At 43.6% G+C, this 27,173-nt stretch overlaps 2 protein-coding genes across 4 annotated transcripts in view; one reads left to right on the top strand and one right to left on the bottom strand.

Moving 5' to 3' along the window:
* PRKG1 (protein kinase cGMP-dependent 1) overlaps window positions 1-27,173 on the top strand; it is a 1,261,682-nt gene that overhangs the window by 682,741 nt on the left and 551,768 nt on the right. The gene's annotated exons all lie outside the window — the stretch shown is intronic.
* CSTF2T (cleavage stimulation factor subunit 2 tau variant) lies at window positions 13,260-17,770 on the bottom strand. Its single transcript, XM_045871019.3, has one exon. It carries the CDS (start codon window positions 17,081-17,083, stop codon window positions 15,095-15,097), a length of 1,989 nt encoding a protein of 662 aa, XP_045726975.2. The 5' UTR covers window positions 17,084-17,770; the 3' UTR covers window positions 13,260-15,094.

The raw sequence follows: 27,173 nt of genomic DNA, 5'->3' as shown, positions 1-27,173 counted from the left end.
ACACCTGTCAGAATGGCTAAAATCAACAACACAAGAAACACCGGGCATTGGCAAGGATGTGGAGAAAGGGGGACCCTCGTGCACTGTTGGTGGGAATGCAAACTGGTGCAGCCACTGTGGAAAACAGTATAGAGGTTCTTCAAAAATTTAAAAATAGGACTACCCTACAATCCAGCAATTGCACTACTAGGTATATATCCAAGTAATAGAAAAATAGTAAAAGGAGTACATGCACCCCAATGTGTATAGCAGCATTATCTATAATAGCCAAATTATGGAAACAACCCATGTCCATCAACTGATGAATGGATAAAGAAGATGTAGTGTATATGTGTGTATATATGGATCATATGGTAGCTCACATATACACACATACACAAAATGGAATATTATTGAACCATAAAAAAGAATGAAATTTTGCCATTTGTAATGACATGGATAGAGCTAGAATGTATTTATGTTAAGCAGAGAAAAACAAATACATATGATCTCACTCACATGTGGAATTTAAAAAACAAAAACAAGCAAAGGGGAGAAAATGAGAGAGAGAGAGAGAGGCAAAACAAGAAACAGACTCTTACTATAGACAACACCCTGATGGTGACCAGAGGGGAGGTGGGTGGAGTGATGGATTAAATTAGTGATGGGGATGAAGGTGTGCACTTGTCATGATGAGCACGGGGAGATGTATGGAAATGTTGAATCACTATATTGTATACCTGACACTAATATTACACTATATGTTAACTAACTGGAATTTAAATAGAAACTTAAAAAAATAAATAAAGGTTTGGTAACATAACCCCCCCCCCAAATTCCTTCTATTTGTCATAATATTGTTAAATTGCTTTTTTGTTTTCAATTTTGTTTATTTTAGGATTAGGCTTATGCAGTGCTTTGCAGACTTTTATTTGTATGTGAATCACCAGCAGATCTTATTAAAATGCAGGTTTTAATTCAGCAGGTCTGGGGTGGGCCTCACATTCTGCATTTTTTTTTCTTTTTTTAATTTTTTTATTCTTATGTTAATCCCCATACATTACATCATTAGTTTTAGATGTAGTGTTCCATGATGCATTGTTTGTGCAAAACACCCAGTGCTCCATGCAGAATGTGCCCTCCTCAATACCCATCACCAGGCTAACCTATCCTCCCACGCCCCTCCCCTCTAGAACCCTCAGTTTGTTTTTCAGAGTCTATCGTCTCTCATGGTTCATCTCCCCCTCCGATTTCTCCCCCTTCATTCTTCCCCTCCTGCTACCTTCTTCTTCTTCTTTTTTTTTCTTAACATATATTGCATTATTTGTTTCAGAGGTACAGATCTGAGATTCAACAGTCTTGCACAATTCACAGTGCTTACCAGAGCACATACCCTCCCCAGTGTCTATTACCCAGTCACCCCCTCCCTCCTACCCCACCCCCCACTCCAGCAACCCTGTTTGTTTCCTGAGATTAAGAACTCCTCATATCAGTGAGGTCATATGATACATGTCTTTCTCTGTTTGACTTATTTCGCTCAACATAATACCCTCCAGTTCGATCCACGTCGTTGCAAATGGCAAGATCTCATTCCTTTTGATGGCTGCATAATATTCCATTGTTCATCTACCGATGGACATCTTGGCTCTTTCCATAGTTTGGCTATTGTAGACATTGCTGCTATAAACATTGGGGTGCACGTACCCTTTCGGATCCCTACTTTTGTATCTTTGGGGTAAATACCCAGTAGTGCAATTGCTGGATCATATGGTAGCTCTATTTTCAACATTTTGAGGAACCTCCATACTGTTTTCCAGAGTGGCTGCACCAGCTTGCATTCCCACCAACAGTGTAGGAGGGTTCCCCTTTCTCCGCATCCCTGCCAACATCTGTCGTTTCCTGACTTGTAAATTTTAGCCATTCTGACTGGTGTGAGGTGCTATCTCATTGAGGTTTTGATTTGGATTTCCCTGATGCTGGGCGATGTTGAGCACTTTTTCATGTGTCTGTTGGCCATTTGGATGTCTTCTTTGGAAAAATGTCTGTGTCTTCTGCCCATTTCTTGATTGGATCATTTGTTCTTTGGGTGTTGAGTTGTTAAGTTCTTTATAGATTTTGGATACTAGCCCTTTATCTGATATGTCATTTGCAAATATCTTCTCCCATTCTGTTGGTTGTCTTTTGGTTTTGTTGACTGTTTCCTTTGCTTTGCAAAAGCTTTTTATCTTGATGAAGTCCCAATAGTTCATTTTTGCCCTTGCTTCCCTTGCCTTTGGTGATGTTTCTAGGAAGAAGTTGCTTCGGCTGAGGTCAAAGAGGTTGCTGCCTGTGTTCTCCTGTAGGATTTTGATGGACTCCTGTCTCACATTGAGGTCTTTCAACCATTTGGAGTCTATTTTTGTGTGTGGTGTAAGGAAATGGTCCAGTTTCATTCTTCTGTATTTCTTTGGTGTTGGTTGTGATCTCTCCTCTTTCATTCATGATTTTGTTGTTTTGGGTCATTTCTCTTTTCTTTTTGATAAGTCAATTTTCCCAACACCATTTGTTGAAGAGACTGTCTTTTTTCCATTGGATATTCTTTCCTGCTTTGTCAAAGATTAGTTGGCCAAAGAGTTGAGGGTCCATTTCTGGGCTCTCTATTCTGTTCCATTGATCTGTGTGTCTTTTTTTGTGCCAATACCATACTGTCTTGATGATGACAGCTTTGTAATAGAGCTGGAAGTCTGGAATTGTGATGCCGCCAGCTTTGCTTTTCTTTTTCAACATTCTTCTGGCCATGTGGAGTCTTTTCTGGTTCCATACAAATTTTAGGATTATTTGTTCCATTTCTTTGAAAAAAGTGGATGGTATTTTGATGGGGATTGCATTGAATGTGTAGATTGCTCTAGGTAGCATTGACATCTTCACAATATTTGTTCTTCCAATCCATGAGCATGCAACATTTTTCCATTTCTTTGTGTCTTCCTCAATTTCTTTCATGAGTATTTTCTAGTTTTCTGAGTACAGATCCTTTGCCTCTTTGGTTAGCTTTATTCCTAGGTATCTTATGGTTTTGGGTGCAATTGTAAATGGGATTGACTCCTTAATTTCTCTTTCTTCTGTCTTGTTGGTGTATAGGAATGCCACTGACTTCTGTGTATTGATTTTATATCCTGCCACTTGACTGAATTCCTGTATGAGTTCTAGCAGTTTTGGGGTGGAGTCTTTGGGGATTTCCACATAAAGTATCATATCATCTGCAAAGAGTGAGAGTTTGACTTCTTCTTTGCCGATCTGGATGCCTTTGATATCTTTTTGTTGTCTGATTGCTGTGGCTAGGACTTCCAATACTATGTTGAATAGCAGTGGTGATAGTGGACATCCCTGCCGTGTTCCTGACCTTAGGGGGAAAGCTCTCAGTTTTTCCCCATTGAGAATGATATTTGCTATAGGTTTTTCATAGATGGCTTTTATGATATTGAGGTATGTACCCTCTGTGCCTATACTCTGAAGAGTTTTGATCAAGAAAGGATGCTGTACTTTGTCAAATGCTTTTTCTGCATCTATTGAGAGGATCATACAATTCTTGTTCTTTCTTTTGTTAATGGATTGTATCACGTTGATTGATTTGCGGATGTTGAACCAACCTTGCAGCCCAGGGATAAATCCCACTTGGTCGTGGTGAATAATCCTTTTAATGTACTATTGGATCCTATTGGCCCTCTTGTGATTGAGTTCTAGTTTCAAAGCATTGGGGTCTGAAAATAGGCAGGGAATGATCCCAATCTTTTGGTACTGGTTGAGACCTGATTTATGACCTAGGATGTGATCTATTCTGGAGAATGTTCCATGGGCACTAGAGAAGAATTCTGAATATGTCTGTGAAGTCCATTTGGTCCAGTGTGTCATTTAAAGTCTTTATTTCCTTGCTGATCTTTTGCTTAGACGATCTGTCCATTTCAGTGAGGGGGGTGTTAAAGTCCCCCACTATTATTGTATTGTTGTCCATGTGTTTCTTTGCTTTTGTTATTAATTGCCTTATATAATTGGCTGCTCCCATGTTAGGGGCATAGATATTTACAATTGTTAGACCCTTTAAGTAGGATATAGTGTCCTTCCTCATCTCTTATTAGTCTTTGGTTTAAAATCTAATTTGTCTGATATAAGGATTGCCACCCCAGCTTTCTTTTGGTGTCCATTAGCATGGTAAGTGGTTTTCCACCCCCTCACTTTCAATCTGGGGGTGTCTTTGGGTCTAAAATGAGTCTCTTGCAGACAGCATATCAATGGGTCTTGTTTTTTAATCCAGTCTGATAGCCTGTGTCTTTTGATTGGGGCATTTAGCCCACTTACATTCAGGGTAACTATTGAAAGATAGGAATTTAGTGCCATTGTATTGCCTGTAAGGTGACTGTTACCGTATATTGTCTGTGTTCCTTTCTGGTCTGTGTTGCTTTTAGGTTCTCTCTTTGCTTAGAGGACCCCTTTCAAGATTTCTTGTAGGGCTGGTTTTGTGTTTGCAAATTCCTTTAGTTTTTTTTTTTGTCCTGGAAGCTTTTTATCTGTCCTTCAATTTTCAATGACAGCCTAGCTGGATAGAGTATTCTTGGCTGCATATTTTTCTCATTTAGTGCTCTGAATATATCCTGCCAGTCCTTTCTGGCCTGCCAGGTCTCTGTGGATAGGTCTGTTGCCAATCTAATGTTTCTACCTTTGTAGGTTACATATCTCTTCTCCCGAGCTGCTTTCAGGATTTTCTCTTTGTCTATGAGACTCGTAAGTTTTACTATTAGATGTCGGGGTGTTGACCTATTTTTATTGATTTTGAGAGGGGTTCTCTGTGCTTCCTGGATTTTGATGCCTGTTTCCTTCCCCAAATTAGGGAAGTTCTCTGCTATAATTTGCTCCATTATACCTTCTGCCCCTCTCTCTCTTTCTTCTTCTTCTGGGATCCCAATTATTCTCATGTTGTTTTGTCTTATGGTATCGCTTATCTCTCGAATTCTACCCTCCTGATTCAGTAGTTGTTTATCTCTGTTTTTCTCAGCTTCTTTATTTTCCATCATTTGGTCTTCTATATCACTGATTCTCTCTTCTGACTCATTTATCCTAGCAATTAGTGCCCCCATATTTGATTGCACCTCATTAATAGCCTTTTTGATTTCAACTTGGTTAGATTTTAGTCCTTTTACTTCTCCAGAAAGGGTTTCTCTAATAATTTCCACGCTTTTCTCAAGCCCAGATAGTATCTTTAAAGTGATGATTCTGAACTCTAGATCTGACATCGTACTAATGTCCGTATTGAGTAGGTCCCTGGCAGTTGGTACTACCTCTTGTTCTTTTTGTTGAGGTGATTTTTTCCATCTTGTCATTTTTTGCAGAGGAGAATAGATTAATGAGAGAACAAAACGCTAGCAGAGTAACAATGTCCCCAGAAAATATACTCTAAACAAATCAGAAAAGACCTGAAGCAGTGGGAAAAGAAAGGGAAAGAGAGAAAAAAGAAAAAGAAAAAAAAAGAAAAAGATAAAGATAAAAACAAACAAAAACAGAACAAAACAAAACAACAACAGGGCGCCTGGGTGGCTCAGTCGGTTAAGCGACTGCCTTCGGCTCAGGTCATGATCCTGGAGTCCCGGGATCGAGTCCCGCATCGGGCTCCCTCCTCGGCAGGGAGTCTGCTTCTCCCTCTAACCCTCCTCCCTCTCATGCTCTCTCTATCTCATTCTCTCTGTCTCAAATAAATAAATAAAATCTTAAAAAAAAAAACAAAACAACAACAACAACAACAAAAAACCCAGAATGTGATCAAATATGATCAGGCTCGTATATAGATCAGTGCCACACACTAGATTTTGGGTGTATTTTGGTCTGTTAGAAGAAAGTCCCTCCCAAAATTTTAAAGAAAGAAAAACTTATATATGTACAAAAATAAGGGTTGATATGATGAAGGGATGGAATATGATTGTAAAGATGGAAATTATAAAAAATTTTATAAAAGGAATTGATAAGAAGTTGTTTGAAAAAAGAAAGAAGAGGATTTAAAAAAAGAAAAAAGAAAAAAAAAAGGGAGAGAATGTGATCAGGTAGGGGAGTAGAAAAAACCATATACTAGAGATTTAGGGTATATTTTGATCTGTTAGAAGAAACTATCTCAAAATTCTAAAAAGAGAACAACTTATATATATATGCCAAAAATAAGGGTAACTACTATGAAGGGATAGAATATGACTCTAAAAATGAAAAATAAAAATGTTTTTTTTTTTTAAAAAAGGGATACTATGTTGGTTGAAAAAGGGAAAAAGAAAAATTCAAAAACAGAAAAAAAGAAAAAAGTTAAAAAAAAAATTTAACTTTGAAAGACTAAGGAATCATGGTAAAAAAGCCGTGAATTCTATGTGCAGTAGTCCCCTAGCACTGGAGTTCTGCCGTTCTCATTGATCGGTAAACTTGGTCTTGGCCGGCTGTTCTCGCTGATCTTCTTGGGAGGGGCCTGTTGCCGTGGTTTCCAAATGTCTCTGCCGGAGGCGGAATAGCCCCGCCCTTGCCCCCTCCCGGCTAAGTCATCTGCTCGGGTTTGCTCTCCGGGGCTTTTGTTCCCTGCGAGCTTTCCGTACAGCTTTGGAGGCGGAGAGTGAAAATGGCGGCCTCCCAATCTCCGCTCCGGAGGAGCCGAGAACTCGGGGCCCCGCTCCTCAGTGACCCCCAGAGAAAAGCCGTCAGTCACTCCCATCTCCCCGGTCTCCGGCCACACTCCGTGCTCACCCGGCCTGTGACCGCGTGTTTCTATCTCTGGCACCCGACCCGGTCTGGAGTCTCCAAACCCAGCAGATCCCTGCGGTGCACTCCCGCGCGGCTCCTCCCGGGGGAGGAAGGTGAGTCTCCCCGGATCGGCCGCTTGTTGGGTCCCTGCTGGAGGAGCAGTGGCCCGACTGTGCTGTGGATCACGGTTTATTGCAACCCCGAGCTAAGAGCCCGCGCCTGGGCTTCGCCTCTGCAGCCGGCTTCCCTGCTCCGATACCTGGGAGCTCTGCCACACTCAGGCACCCCCGGTGTTTCTGTGACCCCGAGGGTCCTGAGACCACAGTGTCCCGGAGGGTTCCACCCCCAGCTTAGCCACCGGAGTGACGTCCCTCAGCGGAGCCGACTTCTAAAAGTTCCGATTTTGTGCTCCAGGCTCTATCACTTGCCAGAAGCGGCTGACCGAGGCCCCCTCCCCTGCTGTCTATCCTCCCGAATATCGCCTCGGATTCACTTTTCCACACGTCCTACCTTCCAGAAAGTGGTCGCTTTTCTGATGAGAGAGTTGTTGCTCTTCTTTTCTTCGATCTCCTGTTGAGTTTGTAGGTGTTCAGAATGGTTTGATCCCTATCCAGCTGAATTCCTGAGAGGAGTCGAAATCCAGGTCTCCTACTCCTCCGCCATCTTGCTCCGCCCCCACATTCTGCATTTCTAACAGGCTTCCAGGTGATGCTGATGCTGCTGGTCCAAGACACCTTTTCATTAGCAAGAGTTTAAAGCAAACTCAGTTCCCTTGAGCCTGTGACATCACATGGGGCGGGAGGAGGAGGTCTGATATGGGCGCCTTGTATATTTCCTTGCAGGGATGGAAGGAGAAGGACTCTGGTACCCCCAAATTCAGATTAAATTTCCTCAAGGATTTTTCCTCCATTACCCGAAACGTTTATGCAAGAAAATTGAAGGTTTTGCTGTATTGCTTTGTCAACGATTATGAGTTTCAGATTTCAAAGGTTTTTGTTTTGTTTTGTTCTGTTTTTTTAGAGAGAGCGAGCAAGCATGTGCTTGAGCTGGAGTGGGGAGTGGAAGAGAGAGAGGGAGAGAGAATCTCAAGCAGACCCCCTCCCCGGCCCCCCATCCTCTCCCCCACCCCCAGCTGAGCACAGAGCCCGATTAGGGGCTCGATCTCACCACTCTGAGATCATGACTTGAGCCAAAATCAAGAGTTGGATGCTCAATGGACTGAGCCACCCAGGTGCCCCTAGATTTCAAAGATTTTTTTTTTAAACATTTTATTTGACAGAGAGAGAGAGCTCAAGAGCATGAGCAGGGGGAGTGGCAGAGGGAGAGGGAGAAGCAGACTCCCCGCTGAGCAGGGATTCTAACCCCCTCCTCAATGCAGGACTCGATCCCAGGGCCCTGAAATCATGGCCTGAGCTGAAGGTAGATGTTTAACTGACTGAGCCACCCAGGCGCCCGTCAAAGATTTTTTTAAGTATTTTTTCAGTTATCTTTTCCCCGCAAGATTTAACAATCCCTTTTTAGCCAGTTACTTTTATCAAATCCTCTTGAGACATCCCACATCGTTTTTGCAGAAATAATGTTTTTCACATTCATATAAATAATATATTTCTATCTTTATATGTATTACAAACATTAGTACAGTGGTCATAAACTGGTTTATGAACAGAGCTGACATGAATATGCATTCATCATCATGATGCAGGCCGGCTGGGTCCGAGAATCTAGTGGAAGATCCTATAGGACCAGCCAAGAGGGACCTTGGCTTCCTGAAGGATAGAAATCAAATGCATGCAGAGGAAGTGGAAAGAGAGTTTGTTAGCGTGAGGGACAGGCAAAGAATAGCATATGGAGCATCCAGGAGACTTAGAGAGGAAAGGAAAATGAGTCTCTCATTTGCTTGGGGCTAAAGGTTTATTTTGGAAAAGGGTCTAGGGTCCGTGTTCCTCCAGGAATCCAGGACAAGGTCCAATCAAAGGCGAGTGCCGGGTGAACAATAGGGGTTCTTCCATAAATTACCCGAGGCAGGGGTATGGATGCCAGAGTGAACCGAGGTTTATTTGAAGCTAATGTCCCAGAACATGTTCAGGATCTGGCTCTTCTTGGATGTTATTAGGTGTTTGAGGGCCTAGAACAAACTCAGAGAATGACTGACTCACTCGCTTCCTCCCTGAAGTGGGAACAAAGCTTCTCGGGCTAATTCGGAGGCAAAATACTGAACAGGAATCAATGGGGCCTAGCAGAAAAGGAACAGACACAGAGCCTTCCTCAAATGGAGTCCCTTCAGCCCCACAACCTCAACAGTTTTCATAGAAATCACCTTTCATTTTTTTGCAGTCCTATTCTCCAGATACATACTGCGTATCTGTGTCTGTATCTGTGTTGCTCAGCCTGGGCCTGTCTTCTCATCTCTACGTTACAACAGTCACACAACCAGCATCAGTCTGGGAATAGACATAATGGACAGGACAAATGTCACGAGGCCATAATGAAGAGTAACTCATTGATGGTCATCATCAAGTTTGCCTTGTGTCTAGAACGATAGGTTTTGCAAAAGGATTGGGAAGCATGGGTTGATGGTTAAGAAGTGCTCAGGTAAGACAGCCATTGTTTAAAAACAAAAGAAGGAGAGGAGAGAGAGTGGGGAATCATTTTAACTGGGGGTGTTCAGGAAAAGCCCCTCTGAGTAAAGGGATACAGAAATTGAAGCCTGAGTAAAGAGCATGAACTCGCCCCTCACAGGCCTGGGGAAGGAGTGGGGTCAGAGGAAGAGAAACTGTCAAGTGCAAAGCTCAGAGATGAAAAGGAGTTCATGAACTCCAGGAAAGGAAGCTTGGTCAAAGCTGTTTCAGCCTGAGTCAGGGCACCAGGGGTAGGATGTGGGGTTGGTTTATGGCTTTATAGGACACGGTAAGGGTGTGGGATTTTATTCTAAGAGCAGTGTAAGCCGTGAGATGTTTTAAATAAGGGAATGGCATGATCTGATTTTTTGTTATTTTTTTTTAATCAGTGTGGCTTCTATATGCAAATTACATGGTAGAATTTTAAAAAATTACTTAATAACAGACACAGACATCAAAGAACCCTGTTTATGTATCCTATATGTATGTCCATTCTAGAGCCATTAGCATTTAATATTACATATATTTCTCCTTTTATAACTATATTTTTGAATTGAAAAATATATTGCTATTTTGGCTTAATATTTATTAAAAATGCAAAATATTTGTGGGAGAAAGGTACTCATTGGATTAGCATTATAGGATATTCCTTTGCTCAGCATACCTCATGAAAAGCTAGAAATAAAAAACGTGCTGTGCCCTTGTCTGTGTGTGTGTGTGCGTTTCTTTGTTCTGGGTGTTTGGATGTTTGCTTGGTTAGTTGATTTGGCAGAAATAGACTTGCTGAACCAGTTGTCCAACTGTTTTTCTAGTTCATGTTTGTGAAGTTAGACACTAAAAATTTCAATTGAATCTAATAGCGGTGTTTTCGTACAGAGGAAAACAGGAGTTGTAAACTCAAAGTATTCTAGGGACTGGCCAGCAGTTGTGTGAATCACACCTACTGTAAGACCATAGGAGAGGCTGGGCCTGTGGCCACAATGAGGAATATATGGTGTCTCTACATGCACTCAAATTCAAAATTTTGAAACTCTTGGGCTTAAATATCTGCAGACTTAATTGGCCCAAGGGTACAGATCGGGGTCCCTTGTTCAAAGATGTTTAGAGCTTCCGAAGGACAAAACTGACAAAATTGATGGTGGGGAAGGGAAAGTATGTGATTCTAGAGATTTCAACAATGTAATTTCTCTGTTTCTTAAAATAGATGAGGATCATTTTCTCCGATGTTAATTGGCAAGTGCAGAAACATGAAAGCATTTTGGATATAGGCTTACCTTAAGACGGGAAAGCTATTCTGTTAGTAGGTGGTGGTTATGTTTACCCTCAGAGAGCCAGGTTATCATCTGGAAATGTTTTAATTCCTTATTTGTGTTGCTCTGTTATTTAACATGTGAACAAGGGTGATGTTTGGGACACAGAATATGATTTTATGGATGTTAATGCACCAAGAAAGCCCTATATAGGCCTTTTCATCCAATTACGAACTCAACTATTTGATTTTTAACGTGGTTCATGTTTTGAATGTTATTAAAAGTGTATTTCTAAGGTAAAGGAAATTGGGGGCAGAGTTAGAGCAGGTGTATCTTGTTCCGTGAAATTTCCAAGGATAAAGAGAGAGATTCATAAACATACAGGTTGTCTGATATTCCCTCCAGGTAGTAAAGCAATCAAAGCCTGACAGTTACAGGTACGTTGAAGTAGATCATGAACTTTTGCAGTAGCATTATTGAAGGATATTAGTAATGTAATGAGACAGAATTTTGGTTAGGACAGGTAATTAAGTAAAGAGACAAAATAATTTTCGGGGAGACCTGCTGGTTTCATTGCTTGATGCCCGAGAGATTAATCCATTCTACTTTCGTGATAGACAACAAATAAGTAATCAAACTTTTTTTTTTAAATGACCGACCTTTGTGACACGTGAGATTGATTTCAGGTGTCTGCAGGTTTAATGCATACTGGATCATACAAAAGCAATTATGGCTGAGAATGTTGTGTATTTTATTCTAAGTCTTTAATGATTAGTTACCTACCTTTGGCACCTACATTAACTCCTGCAGATAAAGAATTGTTCATTTACTAAAATACTTCAGCTTTTTTCCCTAGGGTAATACTTTAGTGTTTTTACGTACAATGTTCAATGATCACTGAGTTTATTTTTGATAATCCTACCCCAAGGTCACTTTTGATGCAATATAGGCCCGTTACTGACATAGGGTTTATACTGTGGTAGAAAAATACCAAGAAGAAACATGCTGTTAACATCTAATGAGAGAGGTGATTTGTAATATGAACACTTATAAAGCTGTATTTTCAACTAAAGGAGTAAAATTTGTTTCAAAGTGGATAAAAGCAAATTAGAAGATCTAGTTAAGATTTGGAATATGCATATGTATGAAATATTTAACAAACTGTGTAGCAATATCATGATATTCATACTATTAAAGTTAATAATAGTAACATTAATATTGTTTTAAATATATTAATTCCCTTAAAATGAATTAGTTCTTGACAATAGAGTATTATTGACAAGACTGATGAGAAAAGCCAGCTCCAACCAGAAGTCTGTCTAGAGATTAGCTGACAATATAAAGCAGTGAGAGGCTGACTTATTCTTTTGTGAGAAGACCATGAGATGTGACTGATAATTCAGTCTCTGCCACAGTGGGTTGCTGCACATAATTATCCTTAGGCCTTGTCAGACCTAAGAGGAAGGCCTAATACACCATAGGAAATTAGGTTCTGTGTGCTTAATGTCCCATCAGAGCATGGGAAAGCAAGACGTTTTGCAGACTGAGATTATACTAAGGTTTTTGGTTTGGGTTTTTGTTTTGTTTTGTTTTATTGTTGTTTTTAATGCTTTTCTACCATTACAATTCTGAAAAGTATTGAGAAGTCATACATGATCTCGCTTGTATTAGTCTACCTTCCTCTGGGATTCACACTCATTTATAGCTTATCAAATAACTTAAAATATAAGAGGGGAAGGGCTAATGGGCAGGCACTGATTAAAGTTGACCTTTTCATATCCCCAAGAAACTACTGCTCAAGAAGAATAAGCCCTAAAGAGGCATTTGCAAATCAGTGTTTCACTCCAGTCTTTAGTGTTGTTACTAGGAACGGATTTGTGATTGCATTTGTCGCCTGTCCATATTTGGGAAAATGCGGGATGCTCAGGGTTATAACCAGTGATTATGTAGTAAAACACCTAAGATTCTGATTATAGCACACGTATTGCTTGGATCACCATCAAATGAAGTGAGGTTCTATCTATCAGTACTGAAACAGTGAACTGGAAGTGAGGAGAACTCATAAGGTCTAGCAGAGCAAAGGAGATTGCTTGTTATCTGTTATTAGTTTGGTTTTTAATGCATCATTATCATAGCTCATTTGTTCTGGGTGGAATCTCAATCTTTTTTAGGAAAATGGGATTCCCCCCTAAGACTGATAGAATGTTTTGTCCTTTCTCACCTGTGATTTCGGCATAGCAAATACAGAAATGAGGGACAGTCCATGTTCAGAGACCCTGGTCTATGAAAAGTGGGAGTGGGGCATGGAGGGTAAAGTAAAATTGTGGAATGCAATGTAACAAGTGCTGTCACTTAGGAAGGTAACTGTAAGGTCTTCCTGGGACCTGGAGAGCTCTCAGGGGACACCAGCAAAAGGAGGCCTAGTATCTGGGCATGCACCAAGATGTTGCTACTGACACGGACCAGAGTAACATGTCTTTACAGGTACTTCAGCTGTTAAACTACACTGATAATGGGTTTCAGAAAGGGATTTCTAGCCACTCCTGCAATTTTTTTTTTTTTTAAGTTTTGCCTTTTTCACTTAAAAGTATTCAGACCCATGGATCTCTCAAGAATAGATATCTTTTGAATAATTCACTCATTAAAAACAAACATCAGATACTAGTCATCCTTAATTTTGCATTCCTTTTATTTAGTCTGCATTGAAGAATGCAGATTTAACTACAACAAAGAACATAACATCTAAGTTTTCAGTTAGAGCCCTTCGGTGAAAGCTTTGGGATAAAGCAATTGTAACTTCCAAGTAATCAGGCCAACTCCGAATTAGTATTAACCAGAACTATCATACATGTAAAGGAGAGTTATCCTCTCCAATATGGGGGGAAGCATACAGAAAACACGGCAAAGTGTACAGTATGAATAACAATGAAAAATATGAGTAGAACAGGTGGCAGGAAATAGCACAGGGAAGAAAACTCTGTAAAAAGAGTCAAGTATCCATTTAAGATGTAAACACCTCATAAGAGGAATAATTCAATTTCCAAGTTTCAGCTCTCTCCTTGTATTAAATGCTACTTTTTCCTCTGTTACTAGACGTTGGTTTTTCTTCTCCAGAGTAAGACCACCTGGTTATTTGGGTGTTTATGCTTCTGTTAATTATAGTTTAGTCTATGATACAAATTTTTACGTGTCCACAAGTTCAAGGCTTAATAATAAATTAGGTAGTAGCTCTCAAGAAAATGTGATAAGCCCCACCTTCCTACTGATTTTTAAATCTCTCATGGGTATATATCTTAGGGCTAACTGGCTTTATTATAAAAAGTAAAATGAGTAATAACTAGCTGAGCAGAGAATTCTCTACGTACCTGGGTCTCAGTTATTCTGCTAACACAGTGATAGGTAAGTAGATATGCAAATAAGAAAACTGAAAGGCATGTTAAATGTTAGCGAGACTAAGATTTTTAAGTCCTGATTCTGGCTGACCACATGGATACCATCCGTATATGAGGCTAGTCACCAGGAACCTGGGAACTTTACTGCATGAAGCTCTCTGCTACTTATGAGAAGTCCAACGCTGTGTAGAATTCACCCAGATAAACTGGTCCCTAGACACTGATTTTTAGAAAGACTATGAGAGAATTACTTAGATTCATATTCAGGGTGTAAAGACTATCGAGAAACAGGAAGGTATTGAGAGAAGCTGAGTCTTACTGGGGCAGCCTTCAGTAACCTGGCTGATCCCAGAACTGTCGCAGCAACATCGTCTGGCTCAAGGCCAGGCCAGAATACTGCTGATGTCTGAATGGTGGGATAAGTGAAACATCTCACCAGATGCATTCCTGGGTTTTTCAGGCAGCATAGCTTAAAAAAAAAAAAAAAAAAAAAAAAAAAAATCTAGTACTACAAGTTGAGACTTACCCTGTTAGCACTAACATTATGAAATATTTCCAAAACACTAAAACAATGCTTAACCTAATACAGCATTCTATTGTCCCCAAAATAGGATTTTGTATTTTAAATGGCTTACCAAAACATGTATCTTATAATTTTAAGGTAAACTTCTTTTTTTCTTACACAACCAAAAATCTTAAACTATCTTAGTACATTACCATGTTAACAGGGCATAGTTTAGTCTTCATGTGCAGTTTTCACACTGTTTAACCCAATATTAAAAAAAAATGTAGTTAACATATTGTAGACAGTTTTAATATTGCTGCATATTCTTTGTAATCTTATTTGGTATAATATAACCATGTTCAGAGCTATTTTCGTGTATTTACAGTGAATAAAAGTCAACAGACCCACCCCTTCCTCCCCTTACCCCCCCCCCATTAAAGATAAAAACAAACAAGAAAAGATAAAAAGACAACAAGATGAAATGAGATAAAGTTCAGGGAGGAAAACTCTAATGATTCAAGTGTAGGGATGCAGAAGTCAGCTTTTTGCATCCATTCTCCATGCTACAGAAAAACTTTGAGACTACTGCCAAGTATTTCCTAAAACCTTTCAAGAAGCTCCAGTAGATTTCTGAATTTGTTCCTTTAAAATTAGGATGCTCTGCCTTTGCTCAGGAGGCAGCATGGCAATCTGATCTGCAGTCAGCTGAAGAACCTGCATGATCAAAGCTGCCTTTTCTTGATCCTGTGGAGTTACCTGGCTCTGCCCAGGACTGAAACTGCTAGGCTGGCCTCCACCTTGCTTGCCTGCCCCCTGCATGCCTGTCCCCTGTATGCCTGCTCCCTGCATGCCCACTGCTTGTATGCCCGCCCCCTGCATGCCTGTCCCTTGTATGCCTGCCCCTTGCATGCCTGCCCCTTGTATGCCCGCCCCCTGCATGCCTGTCCCTTGTATGCCTGCCCCTTGCATGCCTGCTCCTTGCATGCCTGCCCCTTGCATGCCTGCCCCTTGCATGCCCGCTCCTTGCATGCCTGCCCCTTGCATGCCTGCCCCTTGCATGCCTGCCCCCTGCATGCCAGCTCCAGGATTTCCCACCCCTGAAATGCTTGAGACCTGCCTAGGTCCCTGAGGACCACCTGCCCCCATATTAATGGGCCCAGGTCCCTGGATTCCACCAGTCATAGGGCCTCTGGAACTGGGGCCAGGGCCCCGTATCTCCATCCCTCTTCCGTCTATGCCTCTCGCTTCCATCCCTCTGGTTTCCATTGCACAGGTCTCCATTCCTCTTCTCTCCATTACTCGTGTCTCTAAGACTTCAGTCTCCATGGCTCGAGCCTCCATCCCTCGAGAATCTCTACTACCTCTGCCATCCATAGGGAGACCCCTCTGATCTATCATGGGTCCCCTGGGCTCTCCCATCAGCAGTCTGGGATCTGCTAACGGCCCTCCCCTCATCTCATGGGAGGAAGGGCCGCGGCCATCATGACCAGAGGCATGGTGCATGGGGGGACCCTGATGAGGTGGGCCAAGATAGCCTCTGGGCTCTACTTCTCCAGTGACTGAAAGCAAAGTCCCTCCACGTGGGTCGTTTGGAGCATCTCCCAACAGTCCTCGAGGAGGCAGACCCCCGGCAGTCATGGGCCCACGAGGTATAGGAGCTCTAGGATCCGACATCTGCACCTGTCCCCGCTCTAAAGGCACTGGACCCACGCCTGGCATTCCAACCTGGGGCTGCATTCCTCCACCAGGGGTTAAGGCACCAGGCCCCGGTCCGGGGACCGCGGCTGGAATCGGGCCCGGGGCCGGCATCCCCCCCTGGATAGGGGTCTGCATCAGAGGAGGGATGTCTTTGACGGGTCTTCTGGCCATGTGCTGGGGCTGCGGGGCAGGAGGGTTCTGCTGGTTGAGCAGGACGTTGGGGCCGGGGCAGAGCCCGGGGCCGGGGCCGAGCCCGGGGCCGGGGCCAGGGCCGGAGACAGGCTGGGATTTGCCCGGGATCAGCGGTGTGACATGTATCTTGCGGTGCAGGATCTTCAGCGCGATCTCGGGGTCCATGATCCTCATGACCACCTGGGCCTGCAGCAGCGCGTAGGCCAGCTGCGGGTTCTGGAGCAGCATGTTCCGCGCCTCCTGGTGACTGTTCTGCACACACAGCTTCATCTGCTTCATGAGCTCGAACATCTGCTCCGGGGGCAGGCTGGCCACCGCCCTGGTGATGGACTCGGGGGCGTCCTCGGGGTCGATGGGGTCCCCGTACGGGGAGTCGATGATGGGCGCCGCAGGCCCCAGGCTCTTGAGCTCCTCCTTGTTCTTCTCGCTGGCGGCGTTGTCCACCCGCAGGGCCCGGCCGCTGAATTCGCGCCCGTTGAGGTTGCGCATGGCACTGAGAGCGGTCTCCTGGTCCTGGTACTCGCAGAAGCCGTAGCCCTTGGGCTTGCCCGTCTCGCGGTCGTACACCAGCCGGAAGCTGACCACCGAACCCACCTCGGAGAAAATGTCCTTCAGCTGCTCCTCGGTGGCCTCGTACGGAATGTTCCCCACGAACACGGAACGCAGCGACCGATCCATCGCCGGGTCTCTCACCGCCAAACTCGACATGATTCCGGGTGGGCGCCCAGCGGAGAGCCGATTCTTCCAGGAGTCGTCCTCTGGCGACCCACACTTCCGCTGAGCAACGGAAGCTGCTCTCCTGCCCCGCGCGGAAACCTCAGCGCCGCGACCGAATCGTTCCGCCCACCTGCGTGTTCCCCTCACTACCTCAGCTAGGGCTTTCTGCCGCTGGGCTTTCGTGATTCGGTCAGCTCCTGGTTACCGAGAAGGACGAGTCCCTTCTCTCTTATTCTGAAGACTTTCCATGGCGAGCCATCACGGCCTCCAGGAAAAGCTTTGTGCGGGCTGATCACAGTAAAGATGGCCGCAGGGGCTTCACCGTGGGAACCGGGAGCGGCCGCCTCCCTTGACGTCAGGGGCACTTTTGCTTCCGTTTGCCGGGCGGGAAACGGCCAACCGAAAGCGGGTCGGGCGGCGTGTTCGGGGTTCTGATGCTGGTGTGTCCCGCAGCCGTCGCGCCCTCCTTCCTCCGGTCTACTTAAGCCGTGTTTAAACTGTGAGGTCAAAGTGTAGCGTTTCAGAGCAGTCTGGGGTTTGCTCGGTGACGTACGGCAGCCCCGGCTCAGGAAACACCTGGGAGAGGAGCTGCCCGAGGCCCCGCTGCGGCAGGTGCAGCCGCGGGGGCGGCCCGGTGGGCACAGCCCTCGTCCGTGACGGCAGCAGCCGGTACTAACGGGTGCTTCCTGGCCGGGGCGTTTTATGGCCGCAGGGTAGGAGGTAAAGGGGTGCGGCCACTCTCCCCTGCGGCTTGGATCGCTTCCGGTTACTGCGGGCCGGTGCGAGGCTTTAGCCACCGCCGCCCGGGAGGGAGAAGCCAGCTGCCTTGTCCTTACTGCTGCTGGTTCAGAGTGACACAGACGTGGGGCGCGGCTTGTCCCCCGCCTTTAGCAGGTGACCGCGGAGAAGCGTGCAGGGCCGGAGCGGGCAAAGCTAGAATGCCTGCCGTCTCGTCTCGTCTCGTCTCTTCTCTTCTCTTCTCTTCTCTTCTCTTCTCTTCTCTTCTCTTCTCTTCTCTTCTCTTCTCTTCTCTTCTCTTCTCTTCTCTTCTCTTCTCCTCTTCTCTTCTCCTTCCCTTCCTTCTTCCCTCCCCCCCTTTTTCCCCTTCCCGCTTTCTTTCCTTCCTTCCTCCCTCCCTCCCTCCCTTCCTTCCCTCCCTCCCTCCCTCCTTTCCTTCTTTCCCTCCCTCCCTTCTTTCCTTCCTTCCTCCCTCCCTCCCTCCCTCCCTCCTTTCCTTCTTTCCCTCCCTCCCTTCTTTCCTTCCTTCTCTCCCTCCCTTCCTTCCTTCTTTCTTTTCCTCCCTTCCTTCCTTCCTTCCTTCCTCCCTCCCTCCCTCCCTCCCTTCCCTCCCTCCCTCCCTCCTTTCCTTCTTTCCCTCCCTCCCTTCTTTCCTTCCTTCTCTCCCTCCCTTCCTTCCTTCTTTCTTTTCTTCCCTCCCTTCCTTCCTTCTCTCCCTTCCTTCCTTCTCTCCCTTCCTTCCTTCTCTCCCTCCCTTCTTTTCTTCCTTCCTTCCTTCCTTCTCTGCACCAACGTGGGTCAAACTCACCAGCTCATGAGATCAAGAGTCTCAGGCTCCACCGCCTGAGCTAGCCAGGCGCCCCTAAAACCAGATTTCTTAACCATGTTGGTCTGTCTTAGCTCAAGAGCTGTGCTGCCCCACAGGGTGGCCACTAGCCACTGGCAGCTTCCGAATGCTGGAAATGTGGCTGGCCTGACTGAGAAGTTGAACTTCCAGTTGTTAAAGGAAGATCCACCAAGTAAATTTAAAGATCCGATTGTTTTATTAACCAATTCATGAATCAGGCCACACCCCATGTAGCAAGTACAGATTCACTCCCAGGAGTTGTACAAAATGTTTTCTTGTTTGTTTGTTTTTGTTTTTGTTTTTGATAGAGGATGGGGCAAGAAAGTTATTAGCAAAGGAAAAGAATTGTTCCAGAGGAGGCTGTTTCCTAGGGGGAAAGCAAGGGGTCTCATCCTGCAGATTACCTCATCTTTCAGAGCAGGATGGAGAGGACCCAGGTGACAGACTCACTTTTGCTGATGGGAAGGAAGATGTCTTGGCTGACCTAGTTAAGGCTACCTTCCTGGGAGGTTGAAATTGCAACTAACTGGGTATTACCTGGATTTGGAAAGTCCGTCTAAGTGACACCATTTTCGGCCTGTGGTTCCCCCACCCCTTTTTTTAACAGTTTTATTTATACTGATATCCAGGGACATCTGGATGGCTCAGTTGGTTAATTGTCTGCCTTCCGCTCAGGTCATGATTCCAGGATCCTGGGATCGAGCCCCACATCGGGCTCCCTGCTCATCAGGGAGTCTGCTTCTCCCTCTCCCTCTGCAGCTCCCCCTGCTTGTGCTCTCTCTCTCTCTCTGACAAATAAATAAATAGATAACCTTTAAAAAAACCTTTAAAAAAATAAATAAAAACTGATATTCACTTAGACTACTAAAAGCCTTTTTAGTATGTTTGGAACAACTTGGGTATGAAATCTACTTTTGCAATGACAAATGTTATAAGTTTAAAGGAAACATCAAGTATTTCTGGTTAAAAATTTAGCGTTTTAATTGAGATGGCCTGTATATGTAAATACATGCAAGATTTTGAAGACTTTTTTTTTTTTTTAAAGATTTTATTTATTTATTTGACAGAGAAAGACACAGCGAGAGAGGGAACACAAATGGGGAGTGGGAGAGGGAGAAGCAGACTCCCTGCCGAGCAGGGAGCCCGATGCGGGACTCGATCCAGGGACTCCAGGATCATGACCTGAGCCGAAGGCAGTCGCTTAACCAACTGAGCCACCCAGGCGCCCAGATTTTGAAAACTTTTTAAAAGCGAAAATATCTCATTAATTTTATATTGTTTACATGCTGAAATATTTTTAATACACTGGATTAAACAATATATTTTAACATTAATATCACTCATTCCATTAATGTGTTTACTTAAGGAAAATTAAGTTTCACATATGGATCGCATTATATGTCTAAGGCCTGCACTTCTCCAGAGTTTACGTCTTTTAACTCCTAAGCAGAGAATCATTTTATTCTACTATGCCTTTTGAGGGGATGGCGAAACTTGAAACCACATCCCAAAACTGTGTCATACAGCTTGACTATCACGGTCTGATGAATAGATCTGAAATGACTAGGACAGTCTAGCTACAAATAAGACAGAGCATCCGTTTATCTTTAATAGTTCATCAAAACAGGCTTGGGCATAGCTATTCACTGAGACACAGGATAACTTATATCACGCAAGAAAATCTTCTTGCTGATGCCAGCAGGGAGGGTCTGAGGACCCAGAGGGGTCCTCCAGGAGCAGCCAAGGGGGTGTTTGGCTTCACATAGGATGGAAATCAAGAGTGAGACAGCAGGAGGTGAGAGAGGAGTTTACTGAAGATACAGAGAGAGCAGGAACATATCGGGCACCTGGGAGACTCAGAAAGAAAAGGAACATGAGTCTCATCTTTGTTTGGGGTCTGGGGTTTTGTGGAGGACCGTGGTCTGGTGTACGGGTCCCCCTTGGGCATCCCGGAGCCGTGAGAACAAAGACGAGGGCTCACTCGTTACTCCTTGGAGCCAGGGGTCTTGGCGTGGAGATGTCTAGCTCAGGTGGCTGCAGTATGCGTGTGATTGCTTCATCCTCTCCTGCTCCTTCCTTAGATGTTCTCTGTTCTTGAGAAATCACCGACCCCTTGCCCCTCACGAGGAGGACATACGCTTTTGCATTACGAGGCATGCATAAAGCGAGGTGGGGGTGCAGGTCTTAGCAAGAATGGAAATAGGAAGAGAAGGAAAAGCAGATTTTTATGGAGTCCTTCAGTTTCTCTGTCTCACTGCTAGTCAAAGAAACGGAATAGCCACCTGCCAGTAATGTTTTTTTTTTCCCCTGTGATTCTTTTATTGGAGGTGAAGTGGGGTGGAGGAGGGGAGCTGAGGCAGGTGTCATTCACGAAAACTACACACTAGTCAGTTTGTCTCTTTTCCATACCATCTCTTTACAGAGAGAAGCCATGGCTTTTTTACACACACTCTGTGTGTAATTGTGTGTGTATTAAACGTAGCAATCAGGAGGATGGTGAGAGGCTGTTAGAATAAATTGTCAAGTTCATGAGAGGTGGCATGGCTTATCTGCCCATTTCCTTACCGCTGCTAGTGACCGACCCAGTGGCCCCCACACTTCAGAGTGCATCAGAACCACCTGGGACCATGGCCTGTTAAGTCAGATGGCTGGGCCTCACCGCCTCCCCTCCCCAAACTCAGTACTTCTGGGGTGGGAGTGGAGACTTTGCATTTCTGACTGGTTCTCAGGTTATGCCGATGTCCCTGATCTGGGGAGCCTATTTTTAAGAATCATTGATCTGAACAAATGGACTTGAAGTGCTTTTGTTTTGTTGTCTTCTGTTTCCATTTGTATTGAGTACACTCTGTTAAAAGGTATGAGATATGGGTGGTCTTTAGAGAAAACCTCTTACTATCTTCATGCTGCCTAGCAGAGCTAGTACATGCTGACCCCGCACTGAAGGTACCCGGGGCTCAAGCAACGGGGGAGCAGAGTGGCTGTGGAACTCTGGGGATGAACAGGCAGGGAGACGACATGATTTTAGGTGTATGCTTTTTGCCATCGGTCTTCCATATTTTCTCTAGTACCCTATTCCAAACTGGAAGAATGATTTGCTATGACCCCCTTCATAAAGGACCAGTCCGACCAAGCACATACCTGAATGCCCAGGACACATAAACTAATATTTCTTATTAGCCAAGTGGCCCAGAATTACTAAGAGCTCTTAGAAACCTGTGTATATTTCCTAGTACCAACACATAATTTTCACAGATCTACCTTGGAAGAACTTCCATTTTATATTGCTTTCTTTGCTCCCATAATGTTTACACTTCAGATATTTGTAACATGGCATAGAATCTGAAGAAAAATGTGCATGGCATCTTGCATGTTTAAGTGTTGATTCTTTCACTAAATCAAAATACCAAGTATGCTGAGAGTGAGTAAACGAACATATCAGAACATATGGCCAAATGGGGGTCATTCTTCAAACTAATCACCTTTAGAAACTGTAAACTTTATTGATGCTTCCATTGTTCCAAATGATTTTTAAACTCCTACCCTGAGATTGTTGCAGGGCTCCATTTATAAGTCATACTGAAAAATTGGTATCTTAACTCAAAAGTACACCCTGTTTTCAACAAAGAACAGAGTTATGCAACCAAATCACCTCTCTTTCAGACCAGACTTGGCAAAAACATGGTATGTAGCTATTTCCACATACCAAAACTTACATCAGAATATGAAGATTCTAGAGACTTTGAGAGTAGTACAGAAGATTCACCATAGATTGAGAAGACAAATTCCAAAGAGAGGTACTAAAAATATTTCTCAAGTTCTAACTGGCATTTCTGAAACAGTGTATGGGCCGTTCAAGAAATAGATCAAATGCACTCTTCCACGAAGTTCTCCCTGACCTTCCTCCTCCTTCCTCTAAGTTGGAAATAAGTTCATTTGCCTTTGCATATACAGCATCCCTTCTCTGTATCTTTCTGATGATAGTAACTCTTCTACCTTGGAGTAGAATTGTCATTTTCCTTCTAAGCTATAACTTAATCATTCAAGGAAAGAACTACATTCCCCTTTGTCAATTGACAAAGTACCTTGTATTTACTCTTTCATTCTGTCAGTGTTTATTCTGGTAGCACTCGCGGTACAGCAGTGAAAAAGACAAAGGCATGCCACTAGCACAGAGGTTCCCTGAATGTGGTCTCCAGACCAGCAGCATGAGCATCACCCAGAAACATCTTGGAAGTGCAAAGTTTGGGGCCCTACTTCAAATCTACTGTATCAGAAACTCTTGGATGTGGGGTGTCTGTACAGAAATCCAGGGTGTAATAAGCTCCTGAGGTGATTCTGATGCAGGCTGAAGTTGAGAAGCACTGAATTCAAGGGACACAATCCTAGATAGATAGATAGATAGATAGATAGATAGATAGATAGATAGATAGATAGATTAGATTAGATTAGATAGACAAACAGACATACTTTGTCTTCTTCACCACTGTATCCTCAGCACCTAGGATAGAGCTTACCACAGGTAGGTGCTCATTTTATTTGTTGAATGAATGATGAGAAGTGACCTAAGAGTTAGCTAATGCACAAACCCTCATTTTATACAAGAGGAATCCCCTGGCATTAAATAACATGTCCCAAAGCAGAGTGAAGACCTTGTCATTTTATTTCTAGGTCAATGATAGTTCCTCCATGTTACTGTTTGATAAAATAGATATGTAATGAAGCATGCAGAGAGACTGATAAGGTCTAGATCATCAAGGAAGACTCGCTGATGGAGCTGGGATTTAAAGGATGGGTTATAATCTGGTATGTGTACATGGACGATGGAGAGAAATAACCAGGAACTAGAAATAGCCAAAACATTTTTTGATGCCCTCAGAGGAAACCAAAAACGTAGTTGCTGAGTAGTGTGAATTAAGATTGTCTTTTGGGGGGCGCCTGGGTGGCTCAGTCGTTTCACGTCTGCCTTCGGCTCAGGTCATGATCCCAGGGTCCTGGGATTGAGCCCCACATCGGGCTCCCTGATCAGCGGGAAGCCTGCTTCTCCCTCTCCCACTCCCCCTGCTTGTGTTCCTGCTCTCGCTGTCTCTCTGTCAAATAAATAAAAAAATCTTAAAAAAAAAAAAAAAGATTGTCTTTTGGGACAGATTGTGAAAGGTTTTGAGGATGAGATTTATGAGTCTAACCTTGATGTGCGAGTCAGTAGGCTTTCTTCCTCCTTTCTGAAACATGGACACAGAATAATAATGGCAGAGTTTAAGAACACCAATCTTCGCCAGTCCTTCTCCATGAGATCTTTCAGGCCCAGACTCTCCTTGTTTTAAAAGTTTTATTGCTAATTGAAGTATAGTTGACATATAATACTAGTTTCACGTGTTCAACATAGTGCTTCACCAACTATAGACACTCAAGATGCTCACCGTGAAAAATGTGGTTACCGCCTGTCACCAAAGTCATGGCACTATTATTGACATATTCCCCATGCTGCACCTCTCTGTGACTTGTAACTGGGAGCTTGCCCGTCCTGGTCCCCTTCCCCTCTACCTGTTCTGTCCACGCCCCAACCCCACCACCACTACTGCTTTATCTGTAGCTGTGTCTCTTCTGTTGTTGTTTGGTTTGTTCATTCATTTGTTTTTTAGATTCCACACATAAATGAAATCTATGGTATCTGTTTTTCTCTGTCTTATTTCGCTTAGCATGTTACCCTCTCCGGACTCTCCTTTTTAATACCTTATAATATTTATTTATTTATTTATTTATTTATTTATTTATTTATTTATTTGAGAGAGAGAGCGCATGCCTACAGGGAGCAGGGGCAGAAGGAGAGGGAGAGGGGGGCACCTGGGTGGCTCAGATGGTTAAGCATCTGCCTTTGGCTCGGGTCATGATCCCAGGGTCCTGGGATCGAGCCCCGCATCGGGCTCCCTGCTCAGCGGGGAGCCTGCTTCTCCCTCTGCCTCTCTCTGTCTCTTATGAATAAATAAATAAAATCTTAAAAAAAAAAAAAAAAGGAGAGGAAGAGGGAATCTCAAGCAGACTCCACACTGAGCACAGAGCCCGACTTGGGGCTCGATCCCACAACCTGGACATCATAACCTGAGCTGAAACCAAGAGTCAGATGCTTAACCGACTGAGCCACCCAGTGCCCCAATCCCTTATACTTTTTAATTTAAAGTGTGGCAGTTACTCTTCCCACATTTAACATCTTCTGCAATCGGCTTCATTCTCATTACTTGCCTCCCACCCCCTCCTCTGTTCGCCATTCTTTGTTGGGGATGTCTTTTTTTCTCTCCCTCTTTTCTCTCTTCTCATCCTCTCATGTCTAAATCCTTCCTGTCCTTCAACACTCACTTCAGAGACTTCCTTTTAAAGTATTGACTTAGCACCCAGTGTCTCCTTCTACCTTGTATCAGCAGCACCAAGATTCTCCTGTTACCCTCTTAAGCACAGAACCTGTGTCTGACTTTTATTGCTCGTATTGCCTAGACCAGTGCTTTTTATATTCCAAGCACTCAGGGGATATTTTTAAAAAATTAATAGATCATCTCATAATAACAGATAACATATGTTAACCAAATGGTAATGTGATATTTTTAGTTCACAAAACACTTTTCTCTGGGTTCCCCCATGTGGTTTGGACTACAGTCATGGGAGGTACATACATGTGTATCCTGATTTTAGGGGACTGTTACGTAGAACTTTGCCTGACAATAGACTCATTTAAAATACAGATACCATTCATGGGGCGCCTGGGTGGCTCAGTCGTTAAGCATCTGCCTTCGGCTCAGGTCATGATCCCAGGGTCCTGGGATCAAGCCCCACATCAGGCTCCCTGCTCCGCGGGAAGCCTGCTTCTCCCACTCCCACTCCCCCTGCTTGTGTTCCCTCTCTCACTGTGTCTCTCCCTGTCAAATAAATAAATAAAATATTAAAAAAAAATAAAATACAGATACCATTCATGAAAGCCAACTCTGAGCATGAAATAGGAAGGAGGCCCTTTGATAAATGCTTTATAAAATGCAATATTGTATTTAATCCTTTCAACAACCTTCCTGAGATAAGCAGTCAGCCTGTCAATTTACAGCTAAGAGAAGTTCACTATTGTGACCATGTTAACTGGTCAGGATTTGAACTCACATCATTTGACTCAAGAACCCAAGCTCTTAAATTATTCCATTAAGTGAGTTTCCTAAGGATACATAGCTAGTAAGTGGTAGAGCTACAGCCTGAAGCCAGGTCTCTTGATTTTAAAATTCCTGTTTCACAATTAGTAGAGTAATCATGGGTCATTAAGGCTTGGACACAATCTCCCTTGGCCTTTTTCCTGATTGTCCCTGAGTATAACTAATTGCAATTTTGACATCACAATCAGTGCTGTGGCAACAGATGGACCATAAGGTGTAAAAATTGAAGCAATTGAGAAAATGTTTCTTTTTTTCAATTTGCAAGGCTATAGTTCAACATCACATACAGATTTTTTTAAAGCATCCGGTTAGATAGGTAGTAAATGCATTTTTCATAAAATGAGAGCCCAAATTTCTCAATCCCCAAATTAGGTTTGTCTTTGACATTTTTCCCCAATTTTTTTTTAATATTTTATTTTAAGTAATATCTACCCCCTAAAGTCAGGCTTGAATTCGTGACCCCGAGATCAGGGGTCGCACACTCTACCCCCTGAGCCAGCCAGGCACCCCACCTGACTCTTTAAATGTATTTAATGTGCAACAATGTACAGAAGAATACATAGTAAATTTCATTTACTGACACAAGAGATGAGTCGCTTTGATTGGCAAGAGGAAGACCTCCTGAATTTGGAACTGCTGGGAGTATGCCATTCCAGGACTAGAGGCTTGGAAGAGGCAGACATTCTCCCTGGAAGGGATTGTGTAGTCCAACACTTTTTTTTTTTTAAATAGATGAAGAAAATGAGACCCAGGGAAGACAAGAGACTTGACAAAGTCACACGCCCAGTTGCTGGCCTAGTATGTAATGGGATCTAGATGTTCCGATTTCCCATCCAGAGGCAGTAAGGTGAAGGGTTAAGAGCACAGACTTTAACATTAGAGAGACTTGGGTTGGCTGCCTGGTTCAATAAGTAACTGTAGCCTTAGAACAATTACTTAACCTCTTTGTGCTTCCATGTCTATGAAATGGGAATGATATCACCTCTATGGACCATTGTATTGATACATGACATACTTATTTTTATCATAATTTGTTCTGTAATTATTTTTTTAAAGATTTTATTTATTTATTTGACAGAGAGAGACAGAGAGAGAGAGGGAACATAAGCAGGGGGAGTGGGAGAAGGAGAAGCAGGCTTCCCGCTGAGCAGGGAGCCCGATGCGGGGCTCGATCCCAGGACCCCGGGATCATGACCTGAGCCAAAGGCAGACGCTTAATGACTGAGCCACCCAGGCACCCTATTCTGTAATTATTAATCTACATTTGTTATATAGAACTAGTAGCAGTAGATAAAGCATCTTAAGTGCAAAG

The sequence above is a fragment of the Mirounga angustirostris genome, unplaced genomic scaffold, assembly GCF_029215605.1.
Source record: "Mirounga angustirostris isolate CCGP_5_RB_7025 unplaced genomic scaffold, mMirAng1.0.hap1 SCAF_6, whole genome shotgun sequence".
Taxonomy (NCBI): domain Eukaryota; kingdom Metazoa; phylum Chordata; class Mammalia; order Carnivora; family Phocidae; genus Mirounga; species Mirounga angustirostris.
The sequence above is the reverse complement of the archived record's forward strand: the minus strand, read 5'-3'. Positions and strand labels throughout refer to the sequence as shown.

What these genes read in the sequence shown, in the direction of transcription:
- CSTF2T (XM_045871019.3), bottom strand. Translation starts at nt 17,083, where the DNA reads ATGTCGAGTTTGGCGGTGAGAGACCCGGCGATGGATCGGTCGCTGCGT.